The sequence below is a fragment of the Quercus lobata genome, chromosome 7, assembly GCF_001633185.2.
Source record: "Quercus lobata isolate SW786 chromosome 7, ValleyOak3.0 Primary Assembly, whole genome shotgun sequence".
Lineage (NCBI taxonomy): Eukaryota > Viridiplantae > Streptophyta > Magnoliopsida > Fagales > Fagaceae > Quercus > Quercus lobata.
In genome coordinates, this window is record NC_044910.1 from 27,108,599 (window position 1) to 27,121,322 (window position 12,724).

The 12,724-nt window shown below is 33.7% G+C and overlaps 2 protein-coding genes across 4 annotated transcripts; one reads left to right on the forward strand and one right to left on the reverse strand.

Moving 5' to 3' along the window:
* The first annotated feature begins 407 nt into the window (after positions 1-407).
* Positions 408-4,303, forward strand: LOC115953549 (50S ribosomal protein L22, chloroplastic-like). 2 transcript variants are annotated; one of them, XM_031071276.1, is made up of 7 exons: positions 408-575; positions 918-1,094; positions 1,353-1,444; positions 1,891-2,058; positions 3,003-3,113; positions 3,662-3,728; positions 3,801-4,303. In XM_031071276.1, the coding sequence occupies exons 2-7, from the start codon at positions 974-976 to the stop codon at positions 4,085-4,087; spliced, it is 846 nt and encodes a 281-aa protein (XP_030927136.1). In that variant the 5' UTR covers positions 408-575; positions 918-973; the 3' UTR covers positions 4,088-4,303. The 2 variants fall into 2 exon arrangements, with proteins under 2 accessions (XP_030927136.1, XP_030927137.1); XM_031071277.1 differs by having other exon boundaries at positions 409-575; positions 1,362-1,444.
* Positions 4,304-6,153: 1,850 nt separating this feature from the next.
* On the reverse strand, positions 6,154-8,836 carry LOC115953550 (dihydroneopterin aldolase 1-like). 2 transcript variants are annotated; one of them, XM_031071278.1, is made up of 3 exons: positions 8,606-8,836; positions 7,259-7,463; positions 6,154-6,673 (listed from the first exon to the last, which is right to left on the reverse strand). In XM_031071278.1, the coding sequence occupies exons 1-3, from the start codon at positions 8,622-8,624 to the stop codon at positions 6,469-6,471; spliced, it is 429 nt and encodes a 142-aa protein (XP_030927138.1). In that variant the 5' UTR covers positions 8,625-8,836; the 3' UTR covers positions 6,154-6,468. The 2 variants fall into 2 exon arrangements, with proteins under 2 accessions (XP_030927138.1, XP_030927139.1); XM_031071279.1 differs by lacking the exon at positions 8,606-8,836 and adding an exon at positions 8,253-8,474.
* Positions 8,837-12,724: the final 3,888 nt, after the last annotated feature.

Here is a 12,724-nt window from a genome sequence, read left to right on the forward strand (position 1 = left end):
TCAAGTGTAGAGCAAATGAGAAATAGAACCTGATTTATATAAAAAGTATTGTTGTAGTTTTACTAAATAATAACAAGTTTTTAGTAATCTCAACCTGCATAAATTAAAAAAAAAAAAAATTAAGCACAAGCATAACAAAAATTTAAGCACAGCCATAACACTGACACAAGATTTATTAATAAGACCCACCCACAAAAAAAAAAAAAAAAAAAAAAAAAAAAAAAAAAAAAAAAAAAAACCTATCTATAACCAAAAAAAAAAAATGCAGGCTTTTTAAAAAAAAAAAGGAAAAAACTTGAAGGCCCAAACTTAACGCCCAGTCCAGGGAGGGTCCAGGCAGCCATAATCATAAACTGATAAGTGATAAACAAATTTACAAAACCATCCAGGGACAGGGAGGGCCCAAATCAACAAAGTTATCTTAAGTTCTTAACAAAAAAAATGGCCCAAATACCTGAACCTCAGAACCTGATACGGTGAGGTGAGCAGTTGATTCTTGAGAGAGGCGGAGAGCAGAGAATCAGAGAGAGGCTGAGGACAGACTGAACAGTGGAGACTGGAGACTAGAGAGAAAGGTAAAATTTTTAGGGTTTTGAGTGGATTTATTTGTTTTGATTTGTGGTTAATCTCTTAGTTAGACCGGATTTGTTGTTTATCTGGTTGATTTTTGGTCAATGATTTTGTTTAGAACCAATGTTTAATAGGATTTACCAAAAATTTTGCTTTTTTGGTTAAAAGGATGTGCCAGATTATTTTTGTAATTCATTTGAAACTAAATCCTCTACTACCCGGTTGGTTCTTTTCTAAAATTTTGGGACTTGGGGCCTTAGGCAGTTGCCTAACTCGCCTAAAGGAAGGGCCGGCCCTGGTTGTGCTCTTGATTTTGACTGTCTAATTGTGCTACTTTTTCCTTGCAGATAATTTGATATTCTTCTAGCAGAAGATTTTGTTAGTTGAATTAGCTTTTGTGGTCATGGTGGGCTGGCAGAGACACATACACTTTGTACTTAGTCGTGTTGGGAAAAGAGTGGAACATAGTTACAATTTATCTGCCAACTTTTCTTCTTCTCGCTTAGAATCTTCTTTTTCACCAGGTTAGTCTCAGATTTTCCTGGGTGGAAATTTTTTTTTGTCATATATGAAGTTTAAATTGAAATTTAAACCTTTAGTAACAAAAAATGTCAAGTAGAATTTTTCTTTTTTCAATGTTGCAACTGCCATTTACAACCAAGTTGTGTGCTTGAAATCTCTTTTCCTATTGTTGTTGTCTTCGGAATCATATTTATTTCAATGGCTATCAGTGTTTTTTGGCATATTACAACTCAAATTTGAGGACTGAATAGCACAGGCAGCTTTTGCAGGTGAATTAACTTATCTTCAGAGACTATGGAGACCCCCTTCTGCAAACATCTCAAGGCCCTTTTATCAGTATTTTCAACAATTGGTATTGCTAACTTATCCTTGCCTTATTGTTTCCCCCTGAATCTTGAACATTTTCCTTTTTGAGTTCCTCACTTGTCCTCTAGTTTAGTAAAGTTCTTGTTTTTATTGTATGTAGCATGAATATTTTATAAGAGAAGCTGTGTACCATGGCACACCTCCAACACACCTGGGCATATATTGTAAACCATTTGCATTGTCTAGAATTCTAAAGTAAATTTTGTCACAATGTGTGTGTACCTGAGGCACTTCCTACTTGATGGGACCAATCTTGAACAATACCTCTGAATTTGTTGTTCAGTGTATTGGCAATTCTTTTTATCAGTGGAAATTATTAGACTCAAGAAGAGTTGATGCCAAACATTCTCCTTCAACTTAATTGATTGTATGTTTGTGTTTGTATATATACTTTTTACTATCATTATTAATTTAAATCTCTTACTGATCCAGGGAATTTCCAGTTCGAGGAAGTTACTAGCAGAATCATCTGAGGAAAAAGCCATTCCATCTCCATTGACTCCTGTATTGGCAATAAATAGTGGAAAAAGCGAAGACCAGAACCAGAAAGTTGTCTCTAAGCCTTCAAAAGTTCAAGCTATATTGAAGGGCATTAAACAGGTATGAGATACCACATTTTTTTTGCATCGGTCAGTCTCTTCTGGGAATATTTATGGGACAATTGAATATCTAATTCATTTTGGTTTCAGTCTTATGTGATCATTAGAGCCATTAAAATTATTATATTGCTTTTGATTCAGTCTTTCCGATAAGTACTTATCAGGATAGAAACAAATGACTATGTTTGTACTTTATAATTGGTGAATAAAGTAATCTAAATGTAACACTAAGGTTTTGAGTGTTCAAATGCTGCACAATTTTATGATTCAGTTACCATGAATGCCTAAACATCTCCCATTGTAATGAGAGAGGGGGTTTAGAACAACTTACTAAGATTTACTTGTCAAAAAACAACTTACTAAGATTTCATCGTAAGATCTGGCCCAATTACACTCCACATTGATGTCATCAAGCCAAAGCCCTGGGACACTTTGCAAGATATGTTATTCCCATAGTGGGATATGGTAGCATTTATTTGTTGTTTTGGTCAATACTAAAGCCCCGGTTTAGCATATGAAGTAACAGACCTATGACTATGAACATTCTTATACATAACATCTTTCTTGCTTCTTCTTTTTTAACTGATACTACTGTAAGAATTCAGAGAACAAAAGGGAGATGCATTTAAATAAGGGGAACAAAAAGTCAGAAATAATTGGGTTAAAACCTATGATAATTTAAGTAATCCCTATTACTGCACCGTAGTCAGCTGTTAATTATCCTAGCAGTTGAAATTTTATTATTTCATTTTTAACCAAACTTTAGTTGCTTGAAAAGGATGATATAAAAGCTTATGTGTGTGTTGAATCAGATTTTTGTTAGTGCAGTTTAGACATTAAACATAAAGGATTTCTTGGAATGGACATTGAATATGTGTTTACTCTGTTGCACCTGAATGGCATCTGTTTAAGTTTGATATGCCCCTTAACTTAATGCGTTTTCAGAGTCCAAAAAAGGTCAATTTGGTTGCTGCATTAGTTCGTGGGATGCGAGTTGAGGATGCACTGTTGCAGTTGCAAGTAACAGTAAAGCGAGCAGCAAAAACTGTGTATCAGGTTATACAAGCACTCTACACTGTCAACATTACCAATTAGAAAGGGTTATAGTATCTTCATTCATAAATCTCTCTCTCTCTCTTTCTGTTTTTTATTTTTTATTGTGCATTTTCTGGTACCAGGATCTGGACTTAGTTTTCCTTGTAATTCTTTCTTAAAGATGTCATGCAAATTGTTGTTTATCATCATATAAATGATTTAGCACATGCCAATGAGCTCTACCCTAACTGTCACCTCCTAACCTACTAAGTGCTACTTGGAGAGTGAGGTTGTGAGTTCAAGATCAATCAAATGCATGTGTAACTCACTAATTAAAAAAAAAGATTTAGTACTTGGGTTTTCTTGCTTGTTTTAGTGCTGGGGTTTTGAAATGACATAAATCTATTTGATTTATGTCATAATGCTTATGACTTTCACAAGATAATATCCTGAAACTTGGTACCTGAGTCTTGAAGGTGTGTTAGAGGTACCATAGAAGGAAGAACCTTTTTTTTTTCTTTAAATGAATTGCCAATTTACATTATGTGATAAGAATTTGTTATCTGCAGGTTATCCACTCAGCCCGAGCAAATGCAACTCATAACCATGGATTGGATCTAGACCGTCTCCTTGTTGGTAAATGATGCAAGTGAAATTCTTCTCTTTATTTTATTTTAGCTTGCTTATTTTGCACTCTCTTTCATACAGCTGAGGCATTTGTTGGGAAGGGGTTCTATAGAAAAAGAGTTTCCTATCATGCTAAAGGAAAATGTGGAGTCAAAGAGAGACCCGAGTGCCGACTAACAGTGGTAGTGAGGGAGATGACTGCTGAAGAGGAGGCCGAGATAGCTAGACTTAGAGTCCACAACTTCCGCAAGCTTACTAAGCGAGAAAGGCGGCTTGTACCTCATAAGCTTATTGAGACGACTTCTATCTGGAATCGCAAAGGCAAAGGCAAAGCCAACAGTCATGAACCAAGTGGTATGGCTACATGAACCAGCTTTACTAACATGTGCCACAATCTAAAAGAAAGTTCTGTAGAAGTGTTGAGAGAAGAGTCTTCCTATGTCTGCACTGCAGTGGAAATTGTCTTGTAGAAGTGTTGAAGCAAACTTTTTGCAGTCAGATAATATTTACATTGAAACATTTTTATTTTAATTGTGTCCTATTTCAAGAATGAAAGTTTAAATCCACCAAGCCCTTTGATACTACTTCTGAGTTTTTATCTCTCATTTTCTGTTGCTTAGGCTAATACAGTTCATGGTCGAGTAAACCAATACTTGGATACCAGTTGACAGGGTCCATCAAGCTTGGCTGAAATTGCAATTGGGTATCACATGAAAGCTGTGATAACTCTTAAGGGAATTGTATGAAACACGATTGTGGTCCTTAAACTATAAATAATAGAAGACTTCAATTTAATTCTTTGTTCCAGTTTAGTGCTTGGAAGTTTAAAAATGCTTCGACATGACTCTTATTATATCTTATATGGCTATTATTCGAATTATAATTGTTAATGTAGTAGACTATTTTTTGTATAGATCTTTTTTCACACGACTTTATAATGTTAACACATGTATACAATTAATATATATATATATATATATATATATATATATCATATTAGCAATTACACATTCTTTAGAGCATTCTCATCAAGCCTCCTAAATGCTATAAATCCTATTTTTAAGCAGCTAAACCCAAAAAACACTCTCCATCAAAACTGGTAAATGCTATAAAATTTACAATCCTGCTACAGTGCGTTCTCAAAAAATTGTAGCTGTATTGTAAAATAAAAAATGGTTTTTTATTCACCAACGGCTTTTTCTCATTTCTCACTCTTTCCTCTCTCACTTCTTTCATCTCTGTTCTCTCTTCTCTCTTCTCTCTTCTCTCTCTGTGGTTCATGATCCATTGTGCTCGTCGCCGATCTCTCTGCTCTCAGTCACTCGATCTCTCTCCTCTTTGTCCGCAACGTCGCCAGGTCGCTGATGGTGGCTAAGATTTGGTCCGATTTTGGGTTTTGTAGTGTTGTCTTCAAATCTTTGGTGGTGGATGTTGTTGTTTTTCTGGGTTTTGTGGTGAAACTGTGGTCTCCGTCGGTCACCGATTTTGGGTTTTGTGGATGCTATTGTTTTCTAGGTTTTGTGGTGAATCTCTGTGGGTCTCCGTTGGTTTTTCTGCATCTGCTAGTGTTTTTTTTTTTTTTTTTTTTTTTTTTTTTTTAGTGGTGGTGGTTGGGATGGATATGGGTTTGCTAGGTTGAGATGGAAGAGTATGAGTTTGTTGGATAGATAGGTGGGTATGGGAGGTTAGTGTTTTTTCCCGGTGGTGGTTGATGGGGTGGGTATGGGTTTGCTACGTTGAGATGGTCAAGTTTGCTGGGTTGAGAGTGACAGAGAGGAAGAGAGAGAAAGAAATATAATTGAAGAATAAAGAAATAATAAAAAAAGAATATTTAAATGAAATGGTAAAAAATATAAAATGTTTGATGTTGGGAGTATTGTAAAATGAGTTGTTAAAAGCTAAAATTTTGGGTTTTGAGGTTGTATATGCTAAAAATTTTACTCACCTTGATGGGAATGCTCTAAGCCAGGTTGTGCTAAACTGAAAAGCTATCAATACTGGGGCTCATCCTCTGAAGCTTCCTAGAACAGCCCGGCCAAACATCGTGAGCCCATGGACACCTCCACAGGCTATGAACCACTGCATCCTCCTCCTGCCTACAAATTTCTCATAATGCATCGTTGGTTATCTTTCTACGGCACAATTAAGTCTAGACAGTTAAAATATTTCGGCAATCATTTTTTTTACCCCATTGAGGAAGGAGATTTGGACTTGATTCTCTCCTTGAAGAAGACTAAATGATGTCATTGAGCTACAAGGTTTTTTTTTGTTTACCATATTTTGGCAATCTTAATTGAGCATCTTTTCCATGTTTTTTTAATTTTTATTACTGGATATGTGTCTTTTCTATGCTGTATGCAAATGATAATGAGTTATAATTAACTGCATACCAATACAATACCAACTTTCATTCATGTAAAGCGCAATCCCGTTAAAATCTAGATACATTTCCCAATCCCACGTACGTATGATCTCTTATAGAAAACTGATCCAAATGTTGGTGCCAGGAACTGCGAGACAAGGGACTAGATAAATTCCAAGGTGGAGGCCAAGTAAACAAAGAATGAAAGAAAATACATAAAATTTAGGTAGGCACTAAGAAAGAACTGCAACCTCATAAATCAATTGCTAGCACCAATTCAAACTCAGGCAAGAAATTTTAAGCAACACATGCAACATCCCCCTCTATTTTTTTCAGGTCTCAAAAAGGGAGTCGGGGACAAAGGGAAACTGTGTATAAATAATGAGTTCAGTTTGATGCATCTACACTTCTGTATCTAAGAATCTCAACACCCAAGTAGTCAACAGAACCAGGAACAGCAACATGAGGCTTTCCAACTTTCACACGAATAGCAGAGATCTGGGGGTGCTTCGTAAAAGTGGCAGACGCAATGCGTTGAGCCACTGACTCTAGAAGATTCTGAGCAGGTCCTTCCACAATTTCTTCAACTATTCTGCATTTCACCAATTCAAACTATCAAATGTGATCTCGTATCAAACAGGGCATGCATAATGTCACGCCCCAAACCAATTAAAGGTTTAGTGCATAGAAAACTACAACCCCAAAGCTCCTGTAAATTAACATTCCAATACATTTGAGGGTTTTTGCTTTGATGAAAAAAAAAAAAATCCCTACAGTTTCTCTTGGTGGTTCGTTTTCTCATATTTTGGACCCTTTTGGGTTTGAGGTGTGACACATTACCTACACAGATAGCTCATAGAATGAAAATATTCATCATAAGCTACAATTACTATTATCTATTAAACCACCTATATTATGCAAGTTAGTTTTGTTAGATATTCGCTAATCATATACGATCTCAGCCTTATTATTGCAGTTGCCATAAAAATTTACGAAATTACGAAATTACAAAGTTGGTTTTATTAAATTAGAAAGTTGGTTTCTTTAAATTACGAAAATTAAGATGAAATTCTTCCAATCAAAGCAAATTAAAAAAGAAAAAGAAAAAGAAAAATGAGAGAGTATGACAAGTCACGGTTCAAGGTATTATAAATGAAGGTGTACAATTGTGGCTTACCGGTAAATATCAGTATAACTAATAGTATCTGACAAGCAATCAGATTTACCAGCCTGCCGAAGGTCCAACCAGGCATCAACATCCACCAAGAACTTCTGACCCAGCGTCCTTTCCTCTGGCTTCACCCCATGATACCCATGCAACTTCAACCCCCTCAATATGAGTTTGTCTCCCTTTGCTATTGCAACAACATCCATCCTTGCTCCTGTCAGAGTCATTATTCATTAGGCATACACTTGAAAGGGTGGAATGGAACGATGACTTGAAGCACCAAACTAAACATGTATAATTCAGGGGAACTACATAGATGCTTAAAAAAAATATGATTTCCTATAACAACACTGATTTCTTATGATCAAACATTATAACATCAGTAAAAAAAGCATTCAATTACACATTCTTTTGATGCAATTCGACATCTATAGTCTTAACATCACAGTTCATATATGTATTGGTTTCATCAATCTGTTCATGTGTATCATAGAAGAGGTAAAATTCAACCTATAATTGTGTATAACTATGACTCACCAAAATCGACAGCACCACAACATCAATATCTAAAAGAAGCATTCAATTACACATTCTTTTGATGCAATTCGACATCTATAGTCTTAACATCACAGTTCATATATGTATTGGTTTCATCAACCTGTTCATGTGTATCATAGAAGAGGTAAAATTCAACCTATAATTGTATATAACTATGACTGACCAAAATCGACAGCACCACAACATCAATATCTAAAAGAAGTTAATCCTGCATCATGGTATACCTCACATAGAACATTCCAAATTTCCAAACTTAAAAAAAAAAATTCTATGAAATATATTTTATCAAGGGAACTTGATTCACAGGGAGAATAAAAGACCCTACAGTGTTAGAAAAAACGAAATTATGAATTAAAAAAAAAAAAATCACAAAAAAAAATTTTCATTTTGCCAAATGGAAGCACATCAAACTAAACATGAACTATGAACTTCAACATCGAAAGACCTCTGAGACAGCTCTTTGCATGAAAGAACCGAACTTTCAATTATCAAACCAAACTTTTCTGACACCCATATAAAGTTAAGAATTCTAAACACTCTTTTCTTTAAATTCTTTCTCTTTTTTTGTCCCCTAATGACACACTGAAGCTAAATGTTCCCAAAGCAATAAATATTTTCCGAAAAACAAAGAAAAAAACAAAACCATCAAGAATTCACAAGACTACACTCGCTCTAACAACTAGAACAAGCAAAAAATCACAACTTTGTAACTGAGATTCGCATCAAATGTGAAGGAAGCAATTCAATAAAATTAAAAATTTTAAAAAAAAATCCAAGAAACTATGAAAAAAAATTTACCGCTACTGGGTTTTTGCATGACTAAAATTCTCGCGATAACTGCTAAGCAGGCGCTGGAAAATTTTGCAGTACTGAGAAAGTGAGAGAAACAGTTATAGACCAATCTATGTTATAAAAAAGGTAACTAGAGGATTACATTTGTGCCAAATATGTACAATTGATATTAAACACATTCATGAATTCTTAAAACTGGTGGATACACAAAATGTTAACTTTGATTAATGCATAATGACACATATCATATTCTGTAACTTCTTTCATCTCTTTTTTTATAACAATAACTTCTTTCATCTATTTGGTATAATATTCATTTATTTGCTATGATATTGTTGCCTGTCAAAAAAAAATTTCTATGTGTCAACAATAAATAACCATTCATTTTTTTTAGAAGAAAATAATCATTCATTTATGAGTGAAGTATTCAAAAGTAATTCATTTAAGAGTGACTTAATATATTATTTAATGTTAATAACCATTTTTGTCATGTTTACTCTCAAAACATTAAATATATTTTATTATAAACATTTTTTCATAATTATATTTCCTAATTACAATAAAATTTTAGCAATACATTAATTTCCTAATTATTATAAACATTTTTGTCATAATTATGATTAAAGTTTAGCAATACATTAATTTCTTTCCATTTAAACCAAACAATTTCTTCTAATTTCCTATTTTTGATCACACACATTTTGTATAGTTTTGAAATAGGGATGGCAATGGGGCGGGGTGAGGCCGAAGGATGGGTTCTTCGTCCCTGCCTTGCATGGTTTTATCTTGGCCCATCCCTGCCCCGCCCCACATGACGGGAAAAACTTTCTCACCCCATCCCTGCCCCTTAGGGCCCCACAAAACCCCACCACATCCCGTAAAACTCTACTTTTTGTTAATTTGCCCTACAACTAATACAATTTTTTTTAGTGAAACCTATTTCATTAATAAAAATATATTTAAAATTACAACTAAATTTATCCCATTAAAGCAAATCAATTTTTAGAAAAATTGAGTAATGTATCAAAGTATTTAACAAAACAATCACAAAAAAAATCTCATAGTATAACACATAATAAAATAAAAGCAGACAACCCACATTGGGTAAATTAAAATAAGCTAATATTGATATGTTTGTTTAAATAGTAGGGTTTTAGGGTATGAAAAATTTATAATTATAACCCTTAACAACATGGGGCGGGGACAGGGAGGGGCAGGCCGAGATGGGTCTAAAAAGTCTAAACCCATCCCCACCCCGTCCTATGGTGCAAGGCTAAAATCTTGCCCCATCTCTGCCCCACTACCATTGCAAGGTGGAGAAAACCCAAGCGGGGAAGAGCGGGTTAAGTGAGGCGAGGCAAAATTGTCATCCCTATTTGGAAGTATGCATAATTAGACCACTACACACCCTTAGCGTGATAGTCACTCTACAAGTATAAGTGTTAAGTTTCAAATCTTCAAGAGTGAGTTTCACACACAAATACACTTACATTAAAGTATGCAATTAGATACATTTTATAATTCTTACATAAGCTAAATATGGTCACTATTATATTTTGTTAACTTTTAAAAAAATTCTTTTGTAGAAAATGCAAATTTTTCATGTTTATGTATTTTATTCTAGGAAAAAAGTATTATTTTACTTCTAGACATAATTTTTGTGATTGTGATGCAATAAATTACAAATTAAGTTTGTTAATTATAGTTTTTGAAATATTTTATTCTTGAATTATCTTACTCATTCAAAATAGTACTGCATCTTTTAAATGATAAGGTTCTTTAAAAGAAAAAGGGAAAAAAATAATAAATAAATAAATTTAAACTAAAAATTCAATATGCTATAGAATTCTTATATTTAAAAAAGATATAATTCTTTTTTTTAATGGAAAAAGAAATATTTTTTTTATTAAAAGTGGTATCACATTTAATTCTTTAGATACATTTTATAATTTTTACAAAAGCTAAATATGGTCATTATTATATTTTATTAACTTTTAAAAAATTCTTTAGTAGAAAATGCAAATTTCTCATGTTTATGTATTTTATTCTAGGAAAAAAGTATTATTTTACTTCTAGACTTAATCTTAATTTTTGTTGTTGTGATGCAATAAATTACAAATTAAGTTTGTTAATTATAGTTTTTGAAATATTTTATTCTTAAATTATCTTACTCATTCAAAATATATATACTCCATCTTTTAAATGATAAGGTTCTTTAGAAGAAAAAAAAAAAAAAGAGAGAGAGAGAGAAATGTCTAGTTGTCTTAAAATAAATAAAAAATTTAAAACTAAAAATTCAATATGATATAGAATTCAAATATTTAAAAAAGAAATAATTCCTTTTTTTTATGGAAAAAGAAATAATTCTTATTGAAAATGGTATCACATTTAATATAAAAACTAACAAAACCCTCATTGTTGCCATGAGTAATAAATACTTGCATAAAAATTAAGAAATTGATTTAACACATGACACAAAATTACCTTATTAAAACTCAAAAGTAGAAAAAGTTTTGTATTTACCTTATTCTTATTATATGGAAATTATGTTTGAAAATTCTTCAAAATTAGTGAAATTAAACTAAAATGTACTTATTACTTAGCAGACTTTGTTTGTCATTGGGGACTTGGAAGGTGGTCAAGTGGTTGATGCAAATGATTTATTGGGTCAGTGCTACCATTCAACACTTAAGCTCGACTTTCGATTTAGTTGGGAAGTATACCACTTCCTTAAACGTATAATAGTCATTGATGTTTATATAGATCACTCTACATTTGCATGAGCATGGTTGGAAATGATTTATATTCGTTGAAGAGAGCCCATTTGTGTCTTCTTGCTTCGTGAGCAACTGAGCCATGCATGCATGCATGCACACCTGTCAGTAGTCTCCATGAGAATTTGATCTTAAAGCCACCTCTTGCTGGCTACATGGTCTACTGGTTCTCTTCAAAGTGCCAGAGCCCATTGTTTGTTTCACGTGGACTTGGATACAGAATTATGAGTAAGAGAAGTCAATTCATTCAGGCTTAGGTCTGGAGGATTAATATTCATATTTTAATATTGACCAAGGCCTTTGCTCCCAGGCGCTACAAATATCAGCTTCATGCTTAAAGACAAACATAAATGTGGTCTTATCTACTACTACTACATTAACTTCTACTTCATTTGTTAGGTTCCAAGCTTTAGTAAGAATGTCTTTGACAAGCCAGCAAGAAAAGTTTTTAGATGACAAAATCTTACCTACTAACGTTAATTTGGAGCTTTTTGAAGAGCATGAGGCCCACATCGACAGTGATTCTAACCTTATTTCAATCTGGTCTCTCCTAGAAGTCCAAAACAATGATGGTTTTATATATATATATATATATATATATAGAGAGAGAGAGAGAGAGAGAGAGAGACACAGAGAGAGAGAGAGAGAGAGGGATTGTAAGGAATGGATTTGGACGACCCAAGTCCACTAAAAACAGTGAAGGTCAGCCTAATAAAGCCCAAAACAATATATTTGTAAAAGAGTGGATTTTATAAGCAAACTACAAAATCATGTAAGTTCAAGTTGATAGAAGTAGATGCACAATTTCAATAAAACGTCTTCCTCAAGTCAATCCGAGTACAATATGTTCTTATATTAATCAAGTTGTTTCCGTTTACAAAGTGTTTTTCTCTCTCTTTTCTTTTTTCTCAATCTTGCATGTCCGTTTTTCATGAAGGCAACTTCCTTATATAGTTCCCCCCAATACATCTCAGCCTTCCACCTGTTCAACTTCTAGAAACTCCTTTGGATGCTTGTCCCATCAAGGTCTCTTTGGAGATAATAGGAAGGGCTGTGAGCTAGAAAAATACTGTTAAGGTGTCATTTCTCCATAAATGCAGTCAGTTCAATTGGCATAGTGCATTTAATGTGGTGGTGACAGTCACCTTCACAAATATTTCTTCCTTTTGTTACTGATACGGTTCTGTTACTTTCCCTGGAGCTCATCCTTCTAGAGTGGTTGACTTCCTAAAGTGCTCCTGAGTTGCCTTTGTTCCTCAGGAACCTCAGTTACCACATTGAACTCCTCTTTCCTCTTCAGCCTTTCGAACCGTGTACGTATGTATCTTTTAGCCATCCTCGAGTATTTGAT

Excerpts from the sequence above, each read along its gene's own strand:
- LOC115953549 (XM_031071276.1), top strand. The coding sequence starts at position 974 with ATGGTGGGCTGGCAGAGACACATACACTTTGTACTTAGTCGTGTTGGG. Across the intron at positions 1,095-1,352 it reads AGAATCTTCTTTTTCACCAG|CTTTTGCAGGTGAATTAACT; the intron begins GTTAGTCTCAGA and ends TAGCACAGGCAG. Across the intron at positions 3,114-3,661 it reads CAGCAAAAACTGTGTATCAG|GTTATCCACTCAGCCCGAGC; the intron begins GTTATACAAGCA and ends TGTTATCTGCAG.
- LOC115953550 (XM_031071278.1), bottom strand. Across the intron at positions 6,674-7,258 it reads AGTTATACTGATATTTACCG|AATAGTTGAAGAAATTGTGG; the intron begins GTAAGCCACAAT and ends GGTGAAATGCAG.